We start from the raw sequence: 17,575 nt of genomic DNA, 5'->3' as shown, positions 1-17,575 counted from the left end.
AAGGGGAGGCAGACATTAACGTAAATAAATTACAGATATGACAAACACTATTATTCTCTGCTGTTCTCAAGGCATGTAAGTATTGACTTAAAAACAGAACCCAACAAAGTAATAATAATAAAAACAAGTTACTGCAAAGATCCTGCAGCTCAGGTAAGAGCAGATTAGGTAAAAGTCATGCCTCTTTGGATAGTAAGTTGAGGAATCTATTTCTGGGTTAATGAAAGGCTGGAGACCTTGTGGCTTCTGTTCTCAAGAAATTTCTAGCTGGAGAGCCAAATGAAGAATAGGAGAAAGAGTCAAAGAAATCAGGAGATACAAAAACGGAGACTCCTCAGGGAAACCCACTACCCTATAATTCAATCGGTCAAATAAAACCGGGTGCCCAGCCATGACCTGGGAAATATTTAACAGTGTAACTATGATCCACTAATATTTGCAGAGAGAAAAAGTGAACAAGCAGAAGGTGGAAAAGATCGAAATCCCATGTGATACAAAAAGAGGCTTTTGGAAACATTGAATGTTAATCTTCTAAGACACTATTCCTGCTCTGATAATATTACATATTTAAAAGCTCGGGCTATTACTTTTACAGATTCCGTTTCATTTGAGAAGGGACAGAGAGAGATCAGTAGGGGGATGGGAGAAACTGAACATTCTTGAACATCAAAGCCAAGAGTATAAAGTAATACTTCTGGTTGTAACTGAACCTTGTCTGTTTGTGATTACAGTCTCCAACTTGCCGCCAAGACATTATTGGAACTGCTTATTTGCTGTACAGCTTGGAGAAAACACACTCATTTTAATAATCTTGTCCTCATCTGACACAACCAAAAATGCACATCCATTCCTCTTTCTTCAATGTTTTGAGGCCAACCTTTAAAACATTTATTTTTTAAAAAAAATTCCATGATACCACTTTCACCCTCATGCTAATCAGCTTGAAAAATAACACTAGCACAGAACATCACAGCTGTCAGCCGAAGTTAAATGAGCTATGGAACTCTGGGATTCAAGAGCCTTTCTAGCTAAGTTATTTTTTCTTCTTTTTTCTTTTCTAATCTTTGCTGCAATGGAACAGCAGCTCAGGAAAGCTCAAGACTCTCTCCGCTGCTGTTTCCACGGAAATATGACCTACAAAGCATTTGGCGATGGCAAGGACCGATTTGAAATTGTGTACAGTAGCCTCTGCTCTTTGTGGTTGGAGTGAGGAACCAGCAACCTTTGTGGCGCGTAACCTATTTAGTCGCTCATAAGGATTCGTCCATTACCAGGTCCGGAGCGATTATTGCCAAATAGATCTTTTCCTGAGAAGCAGCTGGGTTGAAATGGGATCCAAAGGCTGCCAGAGGGGTATTCCTAGACCCCATGGGAGCAAGTGGCTGGGAACCAGAGTGGAGAAACCTCTTCAGAGCAGGCCCAGCGGAGTCAACTCTGACTGAAAGTCTGGTTTACCGAGGGACACCAAACCTGTTCAGGTGAAAACAGCATGGCCTAGTAGATATAGCACAGGCCTGTAAGTCAGAAGGATCTGAGTTCTAATTCCAGTTCTGCCACTGGTCTACTGTGTGACTTTGGGCATGTCACTTAACTTCTCTGTGCCACCGTTTCCTCATTTGTAAAATGGGGATTGAGACTGTAAAATGTGGGACATGAGCTGTCTAAAATCTAATTAACTTGTATCTCCACCAGTGCTTAATACAATGCCTGACACATAGTAAGCACTTAACAGATACCACAGAAAAATGGTGGAGGAGCATGAAGGAGAACAACAGTCTCCTTACGATGCTTTTGGGGAAGTTGAAAGACCTCGATTTAGATTATTTCTTGGAATGGAAAGACTCCAACAGAAGACTGTTCTAGGAATTACATCTATAACCCTTCATCTCAGTATGCTCAGTCAGTGTGGGCAGAGAATGGATCTGCCAACTCTGCTGTACTCTACGCTTCCAAAAACTTAATACAATGCTCTGCACAAAGCAAGCACTCAATAAATAATATTGATTGATTTATTCCCAGCCTCAGGCTGGATCCAAGCCCCTATTCAGGTGGGCCACGCTCTACAAGGGGGCAAGTTCTTTATCAACTGGGCCATCAGGGAGGAATTCTGGGTCTCCCTAAATAATGTAGAGGACAACACTGCAGTCACTGCCCTCCTTGTGGATTATCAGCAAAAAATCCCAGCTGGTGCACAGCTTGGTGCTTAGGCTTTGGACTACTTTAGAAATCTTTACACTTTGTACTTGCTGACGTGCCCCTGAAATAACCCAGGGTTAAGCACGGAAATCCTGGGCCCTCTGAGAGACAAAGAGAAGGTACAGAAGACAAACAAACAGCTGAAAACGCAGTCAGGACCTTTCATTACCACCTGAAAATACAGAAAAACAAAACACAACCAAAAAAAGGGTAGAAAAACCCTGGATTTGGCGACCCACCAATCACAATAACTCTCTTCACCTGGCCCCAGGGGGATGTGTCAGAGTATAAGGGATGAAGTCAGCTAAAAAGGAGACCGACATTCGCAGACACCAGATGAGAAGATTGTGACCTAGCTCATACAATCCCCTGATTTATAACCTCTGTCAGTGGCCTAACCAGAGATTGGAAAGGTCAAGGGGAGCCCCACCACCATCTCTGACTTCCTTTAACTGGCTGACAGAGACAAAGGCAATGGCCCCCCAGAGGAGAGGTGCCCTGGGGTGGGTGGCTGGGGGAGGGGTCTTTATCGTCCATCTTCAGAGAGGGGGTGTTCTTCTTATGGTAAAGTGAACACCTGTGAATATTCCAGCTGAATGGTTTAAAAAACTAAATGGAGAGGCAGGAAGGAGGAGATGGGCATCAACTAAGGAAGGAATGGAGAAGTCTGCTAGACGGAAGACCTGGTGAATGAGCAATGTGATATTAACCACATTCACTCTCTCCTCCTCCTCTTTTTATGTATCACTGGACCCAACTCTTGACCAGTTTTGGGTGGAAGGCTAACATAGGAAATATGGCTCTGAAGGATACTTGGATCCATCATGAACTTTGTCTTTATCTACATCCTTTTAAAAATGCATGGGCATTTTCTTCTAGCACAGATTTCCATAGGTAAGGTAACCAACATGTTGGGCCATTGTGTCTATAGCCTGGAAATCCAGCTGCACTGGATTTTCAGGGTATAGTGTCATTTTGATTTCACTAAGCATAGGAGACCTGAAACACGGAAGTTTACATAGAGAGGAAATTCATGATGTGTGTTTGAGGAAAAGGAATTAGGGAGAGAATGGCTTGAGTGCCTGCTTTTTTTGTTTTTTTTTTCTTATTTTTCTTTTATGGTATTTGTTAAGCATTTACTATGTGCCAGGTACTGTACTGAAGTTCAGGGGTAGGTATAAACTAATCAGGCTGGACAAAGTCCATGTCCCACATGGAGTTCACAGTCTTAATCCCCACTTTACAGATGAGGTAATTGAGGCACAAAGAAGTGAAGTGACTTTCTCAAAGTCACGCAGCAAACCGGAGGTGGAGCTGGGACTAGAACCCAGGTCCTTCTGACTCCCAAGCCCTGGTTCTATCCACTAGGCCATGATGCTGTTCACCCATACAGGCCAGAGCTTGCTTTATTCTGAGTCCAAAGTGGGCCCATTCTGTGAGTAGGGATGCCCAGGGCAACCTGGGGTCCCCCAAGGGGAAAGGTGATCATAATGAACAAAGGAATATAGGGATCAGTGGTATCAAGGAGAATAAGGCGTGCAAGTTCTGCTAGCTTCAGGTTGGTGTTTCGAACTCCTAGCATTCTGCTCTTGCATTTCCACCTCTTTGGAAATATCACCATGGACACTGGAAGCCCCATGGATCGGTTTAACAAGGACACTGAGTCCCTCCAACCCACTAAAGCCACTGCTCCATGTGCTGAGAGGGAAGAAGCAGCAGCCCCTTTCAAAGAACTGTACAGAGCAGTCATTTCCTAGAGTAGTGGGAGAATTCACAAATTCATGATTTATGTAAGGAGTTCATCGTTTGCTTATGGGTCAAACATACTATTTCTGTTACTTGTCCTTTATAAATCTTTAGTAGATAGTGAATGACTTTAAAAAATCCATCCGAAATGCACCAACCCAGAAACAGGAGTGTGACCGTACACTCTCCGGTGGCAGGAACTGGGCACCTTTTTGAACTCCCCCTCCGCACCTAGAACAATACTCTATATATACAGCAGGAGCTCAATCAAGACTGTTGACGACCGTGACAACCATCGACTGGAAAAAGCTGAAAACAATACAAGACTGACTAACCCCCTAGAACGTGTCCATAATAATTAGCACTTACTGTATTTGTTACTTCCGTGACTGCCTCTCAATAGCTGAGAACCAGAACATGTCAGGCAGAGGGCCATGATCAATCAATGATATTTACTGAGTGCTTACTATGTGCAGAGCAATGGTCTAAGCGCTTGGGAGAGTACCATACAACAGAGTTGACAGACACGTTCCCTGCCCACAAGGAACTTACAGTTCAGAGGGGGAGACAGACATTAATATAAATTCCAAAATGGAGAAATGAAGAGTGAAGGGCAGAGATAACCAGGCTAGGTGTTGGGGACCAACTGAACCCTGGCTGCCTCCCAAGTTCCAAACGGAAGTTGCAGTGCTTTTTATTATTACGAATGTTATTATTATAAATATTATCATGGTATTTGTTAAATGCTTACTAGGAATCAAGCATTGTTCCAACCACTTGGGTAGATACAAGTTAATCAGGGTGGACACAGTCCCAGTCCCACATGGGGTTCACAGTCCAAGTCAAATAAAAATAAATAAATAATGGTATTTGTTAAGGGCTTACTATGAAATGACTTGCCCAAGGTCACACAGCAGACAAGTGGAAGAGCCGGAATTAGAATCCAGGTCCTTCTGACTCCCATGCCTGTGTTCTATCCATTAGGCCATGCTGCTTCCCTAGGAGGGAGACTGTTCTCTGAATGCCTGGGGATGCCCACCTTTCCCTAGCCCTGGTTCCTGGGCACACGTCAACCTTTCTGAATCTCCACTTTTCAAATGAACAGCAAACCCAATTCCACCCCATGCTCTTATCTGAGGTAGCCTCCTTCAGGTATTGTGTTCACCATAACATCTCGCCTTCCCAAACGAATCAGAAAACAACTCCCCAGCTTGGAGTCCACAACTGGAGCCTTCCCACTCTACAACGAGGACAAAGCCTCATAGCTACCTGTTGTGGTTCCTCCCTACTCCCCGTGGGCAGGGAGGCAGAACCAACTCCTGTATGAAGACAGAAGTGATCTCTGGCTTGGGAGGACATATGGACTGGGTTTTCTCAGAAGATCCAGAGAGTGGATGAAAGTGGAGGAGAGAAAGGGGGCCACAGGGCCCAGTAGCATTTCTCTTCTAGGAGAAGCTTCAAGCCCTTTACCGAACCCTTGGATCAAGAATTCCTGGAAAATTCCCTCTTCCCCAGTGCTGCAGGGTTCTCCAGTCCGCCTGTGTTTTTGCCAGGGAGTCATATGCCATGTTGGAGATGTTACAGGGTGTCAAGCTCGGTCTCAGTAGGAAACAGATGTGAGGCAGAGACGCGCAGTCATCCAGCAACCCCACTGTCAATTCACCGACTCAGCTCTTTCTAGGAGGTTTCGTTGCCTGCAAGAATCCCACGGTATCAAGGACTTGGCCAAAAACTAAGCTTTGGTCTTGAATCCAACCCAGCGTTCGCTGAGCAGAGCAAGACCAAGACTAAGAGCCTGGAGTGAGGGGGCGACAGGGGAGGCGATCTGAGATGGAGACAGGAGGCTTCCTCCTCCCCGGGAGATCTTTGGCAGAGACACCCAGCTGTGGAGCCTGGGCTTGAGGCAGTGCTGCCCGAGGAAAGGGGGAGCAGCTGGAGAACATGACAAACAGAAACAAGCCACGCTCCAAAGCACATGATGGCCCAGTGCTGAGGTCACGCAGCATCCCAGATCTCATGTCTACTTTCAGGGCAGTGGCGGGGATAGGCAAGGAATGGTTTCACTGACTGATTGGAGGGGTAGAGACTGAATGGCATGGAGGAGAGAAGCACCAGTTCTCTCCTTAAAGGAAGTCCTGGCTTCACCTGCAACGTGGCACCACAGCTGCAAGCAGATTTGTAGCAGTCTAGAGGAAGATATCTGCAGACCCCATTCCCGGCCTGCTCTGTGGCCCACCAAGGGTTCTTCAGGGAGATCAACAGGAGGGCCTACGTGGGCCTGGGAGGATGCAGTGTGCCACCCAGGCTGGGTGAAAAAGTGATGAGCAGAGTTTGACAAAGGCTGGACCTAGGGCAGACCAGTGGAGCTTACCATGGGTTATTTCTGGCCCTGGTTAAACTCTGAGGACTTTCCACTCTGGATCTGAGAGGTAGCAGACGGAACCCCCACTGGGCCAAGGTACCTAAATTTTTCCAGCTAAAGTTGGGAAAGAAATATGGTCTCAGGAAGATAGAGATTTCAATCTCTGGCCAGAGCATTTGATAAAAAGAAGTTTGAAATAGACGAAGTAGCTTGGCCCTACACAGGTTCTTTCTTACATCTCTTCTACCCTAGCCAAGCCCACCCCTTCTGTCCCCCTGCTTCACACCCCATGACCACACATTTCTTGAGTGCAAAAATAAAGTGAGTGACTCTAAACCTTCCATCCAACCTATGGACTCCATGTTTCCCACATGCAAATGAAAACTTAACCAAAAGACTTTAGGAAGGAGTTTCCCAAAAGCTTGATATTCCCTTAAATTAAACGAGGGGATGGAAACAGAAAAATGCTAGGTTAGCGGAGGCATTATGCCGAAGAGAGAGTGACAAGCATCATGGAAAACTAATGTTAGTACCATAAACCCAACTGTTTAAATGTGTGATATCGCATTGCCACAACATAATCTAAGAGATAGAAAGGAGTCATTTCTTAACCAAAATTCCCCTTGAGACCTGGCAAATGAAACCACTCAAAAAATATTTCTTTTATATATCACGGACATTTCCAAAGTGGAAATCTGTACATTGCTACTGAAGTTATGTAATAAAGGAAAGAGCTACATAGTGTCCTTTTTTTTTAATGGTATTTGTTAAGCGCTTATTATCTGCCAGGTGCTAGACTAGTCATTGGGGTAGACACGAGCTAATCAGATTGGACTCAGTCCATGTCCCACATGGGGCTCACAGTATTAATCCCCATTTTACAGATGAGGTAACTGAGGCACAGAGAAGTGAAGTGATTTGCTCAAGGTCACACAGCACACAGTGGAGCTGGGATTAGATCCCCAGTATTTCAGATGCTCAGGTCCGTGCTCTAGCCACTAGGCCAACGTGCTTTTCTGTCCCGTTTCTTACATTTCCACTGAAGTGCCATGACCTTCTCTACATGTACGGAGCAGAATCCCAAAGGAGGGAAATAGGTGATGCCACCTTTGACGGGGAGGAGATGGGGAGAATACCCGAATGTCACTAGGGAGGTACTACAGAGAGAAGGAGTGAGAGAGGGCAGGGGGAGGCTGAAGGGAGAACAGAATGAGGGACAGAATGCTAACTGTTGGCTATGGTGGGTGTTTCCATTACATTTCCATTACAAACATAATTTCCACTGTTTATAGCCTGACCCCCATCCAAACTAATTCAAATGCAACTTGGCATAAAGTCCTCCTGCCTCACTATAGATTTAGGGGCTTTTTCTTTTTTCTCTTTTTTAGGAGAAAGTTTATAGCTGCAGGTTCTTTTCCTGGCACCGATGTTGGGCTCAAAAAAAAAAAATCCTGGCTTTTTAGTTTTGAATTAAGTGTGGTGTACATCAGTGTGACATTCTAGAAATTAAGACGACTGACATGTTAGAATGACAGTGTTTTCCAGGAGCCTGTCTGAAGTGTATGAGGAAAAGTATGATTTCCCTACAAAGCAGCTGCAGAAAGTTGAACTCTTCCTGCTGAAAACAACTTCTGAGAACAGGCCGAGCCCATGGGAAAGTTGAGTGTGGAGGGCTTTGGAGGCACTCTGGGATACCAATCCAGCAACCCATGTTTAAATTCTACCACAGCAGTGACCCTCATTTTAGAAATTAAAAACAGCCCAAATGAATCAGCTTCCCCAAAGCTAACTTGTGATTATTATAATTTTGGCATGTATTAAATGCTTATGATGTGCTAAGTATTGGGTAGATGCAAGGCTATTAGATTTGACATAGTCCCTGTCCCCCAAAGGGCCCACAGTTCATATTATCCCTATTTTACAGAGGAGGAAACTGAGGCCCAGAAAATCAATCAATCAATGGTATTTATTGAGCACTTACTATGTGCAGGGCTCTGTACTAAGTGCTTAAGAGAGTACAATACAATGGCATTAACAGACACGTACCTTGTCCATAACGAGCTTACAGTCTAGAAAAATTAAGTGACTTGCCCAAGGACACACAGTAGGCCAGTGGCAAAGCTGGAATTCGATTTTTTGTCTCCCAATCCCATGCTCTTCCAACAAGGCCATGTTGCTTCTCTGGTTTAAAAAACATGGGACTGGACGGGCCCCTGGTTGGGCAAAGAGTAGAGGAAGGAAGGGTCATTCATACCATCTTCCTGCCTCCAAGCAGGGTTGCAATTTAGTAGCCAAAGGATACCTTCAGATGGCAGATCATTAGAGCCCTGACTACATAAATCCAGGGCTGTCTGGCTGAGGGTCTCAAAAGCCAGATTATAAAAAGTCCATTCAATGGCTGCATTATAGCAAACTGGCCTCTTAGGTGGAAAAGTTTGGGAATTTGGCCTGTGCTGAGTGATACCTTTGGGCTTATTTCCAGGTAGCTACTCCGGTTGGGACTGACACCCTCTTCACACCCTCTTCAGCATGACTGCTGGCCTCTAGTCCATATGCACAAATCCCACCAAAAAATGCAAATGGGAATGAAAACACAGCAAATCCCAAGGGCGCAGAGCTAGAGGCTCGCTACCTTGGCACAGCCATGGCCCAGGAAAGCTGTGAGAGACGAGGTCAGAATCATTGTGATTCTTAAAAAGCAAAATAAAGGTAAGCACCCTTCAGCTTGAATGACTGTTGGTGTATATCACGGCTCTTGGATGGGCAGGTCCCTTTGAGTCCACAAGGAGTGGAATCTGCAAAAGGGAAAAAGCATCTCCTATCCCCAAGATCCCACCCATCACAACAAGCCAGGCATCTCTCTCTGGACTGGCTTAAAGACCTTGCAATTGAATTTCCAAAACAGAATGCCTTGGGTGGCCTTCCCCGGGGGAGAAAACCTCCTGCCTTTTTCATTCCCCTAAACCATATAGTTTTGAATGCGAGGAGGTCTGGGAGCTCAGGATAATTACAGCAGCCTTGGAAATTGACACTGGCCTCTTACCCAAGATGAGTATAAAAGCAACCTGAAGCCATTCCCTGTACTCGCAATGTTGTACGACCTTAGGGGAGAAGGGTGACATCTGCTCAGGGCTGATCATTTCTTACTCTCATTTACTAGCTACTCTCTGTCCCTGAGCTACCTGAACAGCAAGATATGCACATTACTACAGACAAGCCAAGGGAGTCTCTTTGACTCCAGGGACGAGGTTATCTGCAAGGCGGTGTTATTTTATTTTGGGGTGCATACCTGCCTAAAAAGTTCCAACCTCTACAGAGGGCCCACAGTGCTGCACCTCCAGTCACTGCAGGAGTTCTTGCTGAGATATTTAACCCTATTTCCAGCCTATGTCTCCCCGTGCTTGAGTTGTTTAGAAATCAATGATCAAACCCTGAATTCCCGGGTCCTGTTCCAACTACGGCATTTCTATAGTGGGCTTTCTCTGGTGCCCAATATAGCATGTTATTTCCCTTGGGAGGCTGAGGAATCCACAGTTGCAATACTATTTTCATAAGTACTAGAGGAGTATTCTTAGAATTCATCGGCAGGTCAGAGAAACGCAGAATGGGAGCTGCCCAAATATGGGATGCAAACCATAAAAATCAGGAACCAGGCTACAAGTTTTGCTCTGTGATTTATACCTACTGTGCTAGACTATTAAATTAGGCCTCATTCTACTCCAGAGAGGGGGGAGTCAATGGCTCTTACTTTTCTTAAGCACTCATTATGTTCCAAGCATGGTACTAAGTGCTGTGGTTGATTACAAATAAGCATATTGGATGGTCTCTGTCCCACGGAGGGCTCACAGTCTAAGAGGGAGGAAGAACACATCATTTAACAGAGAAGCAGCATGGCCTAGATGATAGAACACCGGCCTGGGAGTCTTAAGGGCCTGGGTTCTAATCCCAGCTCCGCCACATGTCTGCTGTGTGACCTTGGGCAAGTCACTTAACTTCTCTGTGCCTCAGTTACCGTGTCCGTAAAATGGGGATTAAGACTGTGAGCCCCATGTGGGACATGGACTGTGTCCAACCTACTTAGTTTGTATCTACCCTGGCACTTAGTAAGCGCTTAACAGATATCATTAAAAATTATCCCCATTTTACAGATGAGGTAACTGAGGCATAGTAAGTTAAGAGAAGCAGTGTGGCTCTGTGGAAGGAGCACGGGCTTTGGAGTCAGAGGTCAAGGGTTCAAATCCCGGCTCCACCAATCGTCAGCTGTGTGACTCTGGGCAAGTCACTTAACTTCTCTGTGCCTCAGTTCCCTCATCTGTAAAATGGGGATGAAAACTGGGGGTGAGCCCCCCGGGGAACAACCTGATCACCTTGTAACCTCCCCAGCGCTTAGAACAGTACTTTGCACACAGTAAGCGCTTAATGAATGCCATCATTATTAAGAGACTTGTCCGAAGTCAGGCCACCAGGCAGTGGCAGAGTGGATATGAAACCCCAGGTCCTCTGACTTCCAAGCCTGAGCTCTTTCAATGTGGTACATTGCTCCCCTTTCGACATTTAAAACCACAAAGCTACATCTCATCACAGTGAGGTAGATGGTGGGGGGTGAGGGGAAGGTCACAGGCTCCTAGAAGAAACCCAAGCCCTGAGTGGGAAACTGACCACTGTCAAGGCCAATTGGTAAATCTGGGCAGAACCAGGAAGAGAAGCAAAGTGACCCTATCTCCAGGCCAGGGCTTGATCAGCATGGCTCAATGGATAGAGCCCGGGCTTTGGAGTCAGAGGTCATGGGTTCAAATCCCAGCTCCGCCAATTGTCAGCTGTGTGACTTTGGGCAAGTCACTTCACTTCTCTGAGCCTCAGTTACCTCATCTGTAAAATGGAGATTAAGACTGTGAGCCCCACGTGGGACAACCTAATCACCTTGTAACCTCCCCAGTGCTTAGAAAGTGCTTTGCATATAGTAAGTGCTTGATAAATGCCATTATTATTATTATTATTGTTATTACCAACCTGTGTTGCCTGCCTCTAGCTGGGATACTATGCCCTGGGAGGGCACGTGGAGCATGTGGGAAGCTCAGAGAAACTAAGTGCTGCCAATTTCCCCACGCATACAGCTGAGAGAAGCCTGCCTCATCACTGAAACCCCAGGTTTTTACATCACAGTGACTGCAGATGCCAAGTGCCAGGCAACACCAAGCTTTATTGGCATACTGGACTGGGGCCTCGTTGCAAAACCGCCCGTTGCTGGAAATGGATCTGACCCCCAAAGCGCACACACCGCCTGTAGGAGTGTCAGGGGTGCATATTTTACAAGGAACACCGGGTCTCAACAACGGGAGAAGAGTCTGACAAGGCTGGCTCTATCATTTTCCGGTGCCGCAAACATCCGCTACCATGCACGACCGTCATGCTACTTTTCTGATTTCCCTACAAATTCTTTTCCCTTTTTAGCGCTTCCAAGTGGGGACTCCTCTCCAACTAACAGGCTCTACAATTTCAGGTTCTCTCTGCTGAGCGCATGGAGGAGATTTACAAACCCCCAGTGGGGACATTTATGAGACAGCCCCAGCGAGCATTTCATTCAGGCCTCTCATCCCTGGTAGGGAATGAGCTCAACACGCTCGGAGAAAGGTTTCATCAGAGTCAGTGGAAATGCCTTAACACGCCCACAGAACAAGGTCAAACCCATTACAGTCAAGACATTGTCTCCGGGTTCAAATACGATTCCACCGTTTGTTCTCCTGATTTTCAAGAAAGCACAACATGTCTCCAACTCCCCTTGCTCCCGATATAAGCACTCCCCCAAATCACCCTGACATCTCTCCACACATCCATCCACTCCAACGAAACCAGTTCCGCACACCCAGGCGCCCTTTTAAATCATCTCCCCAAACAATAACGACCAACTTCCTTCCTGAAAGCTGGAAAATGCTTAATGTTCCTGTTTCTTTGCTTTAAGCTTCAAGCCGTTCCACACTTCCTGGTTTCTGGCACTCCGAGAAAGGGCCTGGCCTGAGTGAACCAAAACAAAGAGATCCTGCAGGAGGACACCTGTTCTCAATCTGAGAGGGAAGTTTGGGAAAGTTTGGAAAGGCAGAGTTTGCTTCTGAGCTCAAGGTACTCGGTCACAGCTGGTCAATTTGGTGCGATTCCAGCCCACTGATATGTCCTGCGTTTCCACAGGGTGCACCATCCTCGGTGCTAAGAGCTTTCGGGACAAAGGTACGTGGATTATTTAGTTGGTCCAGCACACCAAAAAGAACTGAAACGTTGGTCAGGCTGGAACCTGTATTCCAGCCATCATTTTCTCTGAATCTTTATTCTTTCCCTTTGCATTTATTCTAATGATGCTTTTCCCCATTTCCTTTTTGACTCTGACCAGAGACAGCCTAGGCTAGTCAAAAGAGCCCAGGCCTGGGTATCAGAGGCCCTGGGCTCCACCACCTTCCTGCTGTGTGACCTTGGCAAGTCCTTTAACTGCTCTGGGCCTCAATTTCTTCAACAGTAAATGTGGATTCATTACCTGTTCTCCCTTGTAATTAGACTGTGAGCCATGTGGGACAGGGACTGTGTCCAACTTTATTATCCTGTTCTACCCCAACGCTTAATACGGTGCTTGGCACACAGTAAGCACTTAAAGACCACAACTATTATTATTGTTAGATTGATACTTGGTGCTTTGGTCCACAATTCTCTGGCTTCAGGCTGGAATGGCCCATTGATAATATACTGTCCCAGGAGCAGAGGCTGGAGAGGGGCGGTTGAGCTGAGGTCAGTAAAGGCCAAAGGGGAAATGAGGGCATTGTCTACCAATGCCTCAAACTGAACCATACTGACCCCCACCTGTCCACTTAAAGGGACAAAAAAAGCCAGGAGCTAATGGAGGAGAAGCAAAACTCTAACCTGTTTCCACACTGTGGCCTGCTTCTTTCCAGGATCAATCTGCGCACTGTGCCCAGCACAGAGCCCTTGAGTCATTCTCCATGGGAAACTCCAAAGGGAAACTCTACACCCCCCTCAGGATCAGCACCCCCGATTCCTCTTCCAAAAGCAGAGCCACTCTAAGCCACTCCATGCCCTGCACGGCTACACAGGGTTCCCTTTGTCCAGGGAATCCCCGGGCCACCCTAGAGAAGAACCGTGCCAACATCCTTGGATCCAAATGTCACCCTCAGCCAATGCTCTGAAAGTCTGGGGTGCCCGCAAAGCAAACTGAAGCCCGGAAACCTTCCAACCAACCTGACGGTAGAGGGAAAGAGCTCCTGAAACAAAGGGCCGAAATCTTGCCTTTAAGAGCAGCCAGAGCACTGAGCCCAAAGTCAGGTCCGTACTGCTAGCAGTGCTGGGCTGCCTCATCTCGATTTAGCATCGCGATTAGAAAACTGTCCACATTTTTTTACTAACTCCATCCTTGGCTGTGATTTTTTTACTCCTTAGTCAATGTACACCTCTTAATATTTCCATTTCTCTACGCACTTCCTACCAACATTTAGCCTTGAGCACTCGTCTGGCAGCCTCCAAAGTATTATGGAGTGGACTGAGTGGCTAACTACCGTGTTCATGGGTAAGGACCCAAGCAGATGCCCTCTGGGACGCCCAGGTCCGTGCCAGTTAACCCAGCGGCTACGGTCTTTTCAGTGTCCGGGAAAATGCACTTTTGCCCCGGCAACTGTTCCCCTGAGCCTGTGAGAGCACCAGCTGGGCACCACGGTTGTGGTGGGGAGCACACAGGGGTTCTTTCATCCTTGGGCCTAATCCCGGTGCCACCCTGGTACACGGAGACCCAGATGGGCACATCCCACGTGCCCCAATTTCGATATGAATGGCAGACATGGGATCAATGGGACACGCTGCCCTCACTCCCCCATACACACTTTGCTATCTTTGGAGAGTCTGGCTTCATTTTGCTCATTTTCTGTAGGTTCGAACCAAGGGTGTGGCTTCTGTGCCCCCTTTTCCCTCAATCGGATGAGCTACAGAAGGGGGTCCCGATACCTCCAGAATTTGGACCCCAGCTAGAGAGCCTGTTGCATCCAATTTGGCCTTGGGCACACCTAGGAGAACTGCTGAAGAGATTGGTTAACAGTGGAAATGTCATTGGGTTTCTCAGCCAGAGGAGACCAATGGCTCGCTCTCAGAATGAGAAAGAGAGGGGTCTGGGGATCCTGTCTTGGTTTTCCATTAATATGAGCTGGCTAATTAATACACAAGCCGGGGAGACATTCTTACAGCAGAAGGCAACCTTTTGGCCTCTGGCCCAAACCAATAGGGGAAAACGGCTAGCCAAGCGCAGTACCAGATGGAGCTGCCTTAGTGGGAGGGGTGGGGAGGAAGAGGGGAGGAGAATGGGGAGCAGGAGGAGGAGGAGAGAAGGGAAAGAGGGAAGGGAGCCAACACAGACCACTAAGGCAGGCAAAGGAAGAGGGAAAGAAAGAAACCAAAACGAAACAGAAGACACAAAAGTGCCTGTCTCTCACCGCTTTCATTTTTCTCTATTACGTCCACCACTTCCCCGGCCTGAAGACTGAGCTCAGAGTTCTCCTGCTTCTCATAGTTGGACACCACCACGTACTGCTCCAGGATCATGGGTTCTGAGCTGGCGTCAGCACCTGGGGAACGGAAAAAGCAAGCCGTCAGCCAGCTTCCAGCCATGGCTCCTCGGGGTTGACCTCTGTCCATCCGACTCATGGTAGGCCAATCTGTTGCCGGCGCCAAACCAATCAGCACACAACCTGGGCTCGGAGCATAATCCCAAAAGGCTGGCCATATAGGAATATCCCCCTCTGGTCCACAGCACAGCAGCACAGAGGAACATTGGAGAGAGAGTGTGCAGAGGAGGGGTGGGGGGGAGAAAATACAAAACAAAAACACCCCCCCACACACGCACCCCAAAAAAACCAGCAAAAAACTTCACAAGGAGGAGAGTTAATCACAAAGTTTCCCGATGGATTCTGAAAGTGAGTATCTTCCAAACATGATCTCCACAATCCACGTCCCGCTGACCGAAAGAGAAAGATTTGAAAGTACGTTTATCGATCAGAGAGGGAGGCATGTGCATCTGTGATCAAAATCAAAAAGAAAGAAAGAAGACTCTCCCTCTCTTTTTCTCTCTCTCCCCCAGCTCCCCACCCCAGTAAATGAAAAGAAAAAATAAACAGTTCTCCCCTCCGAGGCACAGCGCCTTCTCCACTCTTTAAGGCTCTAGCTAGAAGTCAAGAGGGGGTTGTGGATGCCAATCATACTGGTTTACACTGCAGCCCTTAAATAGAAACACATGAGCGGGATTGAATAAGGAGGTGGGGGGTGGAGGAAGGGAAGGAGGGGAGGGCTGGGAGACTGTTTACTTGAAACAGAAGAAGCAAGTTCCAGTGCCAGAGTCTTACTAACAGAGCGCGCGCCTCTCTCTTTCAAAAGTTTTCCTGCATTCCTTTCTCCAGCAAAATCCTCATTCTGATTAAAAATCATGCAGACTCCTCTATAGTTCCAATTTGTCCCATTTTTGCAGTTGTGTGTGCGCGCGCACGCACACACACTCACACACACACACACCCTCCCACCTCACAACAAACCCAAAAACCTTTTGTCTAGTTGTTCGTTCTCTCCTTGCTTTGAAAACTGCTTCTTCGAAAGATTCAACTGAGTTCGAACTGTTTCTAAATTCCAGTAATCTCCTTCCAGAGACACTTCCCACTGTTGGTCCCTTGCTCTTTCCCCTCCGCCCTTCTTTATAGGTTTGCAGAGCCTGAAGGCTTTCAAGCACACAAAAGACAGAGGCGAGCAACTGGAGGGAGGGAAGGAGGAAGGGAGGAGGGTCAGGAGGGAGTACCCTTGTCAGCCAGGCGCCAGAGGCCAATGTAACCCCTTCTCTCATCACACTCATCACTTTCACAGACTGTATTCCATACCAGCGGCGATCTACTCCAGTCCACAACTACAGAGAGGGCAGAAACATTTGTTTCCTCAACCCAGCCCTGAGCTTTTAGCCAAGTCAGTCACAATAACAATAATAATAATAATGATGGTATTCATTTAGTGCCTATTAGGTACCATGCACTGTGTTCAGCGCTGGGGCAACATAATTTAATCAAATCAGACATCAAATCCCTGGGGTAAACACAGTATAGTCAAATCAGACATCCAATCTCCATCCCTACTTGGAGCTCCCAGCCTTGTACAAGTGCTTAGTACAGTGATCTGCACACAGTGAGTGCTCAATTAATACCACTGATTGATCAAAAGTAAACAGGTATTTATTCTTCATTTTACACTTGAGAAATTTCAGTAACTTGCCCAAGTTTACAATAGGATGGAGGATCAAACAACTGCACTTCTGGTGTTGGGAGTGGGAAGTGTTGCAAATGAAGAAGCTACTGTCAGGTCCCAGTGATGGGAAACTTCCTTCTGCAAATGGCATTCAAAGACTCATCCAGTTCGGTAACAGAGGTCTGGATTTGAGTCTCTGGAGGTTCTTGTTTCCAATTCCCCATTTGCCTGCTCTACAGATTCTGGAGGAAGAGAATAGGTGTGGTCACCTCGCCACAGTGGATATCTGGCAATCGGTGGAATTTATTGAACACTTTTATACTAAGGTCTTGGGAGAGCGTGATTGTCTTCATTGTGGCTTGTCCTTTCAATCTAGCCGTGGGAGTAGGACTGTCAGCATCTCCGCCGCTTGCTCTCAAATTCGTGACCCACAGAGTGCTGAATGTCCCAGGAAATTACATAGCAAACCTGCCCTCTCCCTCGCCTGGAGACCAGACTGGATCTAATTCAGCCTGGGTCAACTGGACAGAGGAGGGCCCTGAAGACCCGGCCTGATCCCTGTCTTCCCCTGAAGACTGAAGAGCGGCCCAGGGCATTGGGCCTGAGCTGAATTCTAAGCTCATCCTTTAGCTGATTGATTCGAACCTCTAGATCAGCCCAGACGGTTCCTTTGAGGGGTTTCGGAATAGGAGGGCTTGGCCGACCTCCTGTGATCACTCCCGACATGGACAGAAGACTCCCCACGCTTCACTCCCCTAACACAAACATATGCACTGTACCTCGATCTTGGCTTTCTAGCCGTTGACCCCTTGCTCACATCCTCCCTCCTTCCTGGAACTCCCTCTGCCTTTAAATCCAACAAGCCACCCACCACTCTCCCTATCTTCGAAGTCCTATTAAGATCATATCTCCACCAAGAAGCCTTCCCTGGCTACCCTCTCGCCTCCTCACCCTGTTCTGCCTTCCATCTGCGTTGCTAATGCACTTGTATCTGTACCCCTTGAGTAC

At 47.0% G+C, this 17,575-nt stretch overlaps 1 protein-coding gene across 3 annotated transcripts in view; it reads right to left on the bottom strand.

Moving 5' to 3' along the window:
• SH3PXD2A (SH3 and PX domains 2A) overlaps nt 1-17,575 on the bottom strand; it is a 296,411-nt gene that overhangs the window by 51,601 nt on the left and 227,235 nt on the right. For all 3 annotated transcript variants that reach the window (XM_038757700.1, XM_038757702.1, XM_038757701.1), the window contains one exon: nt 14,782-14,913. In XM_038757700.1, the coding sequence (XP_038613628.1) occupies nt 14,782-14,913 (132 nt within the window). The remainder of the gene's footprint in view (nt 1-14,781; nt 14,914-17,575) is intronic.

The sequence above is a fragment of the Tachyglossus aculeatus genome, chromosome 16 (assembly GCF_015852505.1).
Source record: "Tachyglossus aculeatus isolate mTacAcu1 chromosome 16, mTacAcu1.pri, whole genome shotgun sequence".
Classification (NCBI taxonomy): Eukaryota; Metazoa; Chordata; class Mammalia; order Monotremata; family Tachyglossidae; genus Tachyglossus; species Tachyglossus aculeatus.
The sequence above is the reverse complement of the archived record's forward strand: the minus strand, read 5'-3'. Positions and strand labels throughout refer to the sequence as shown.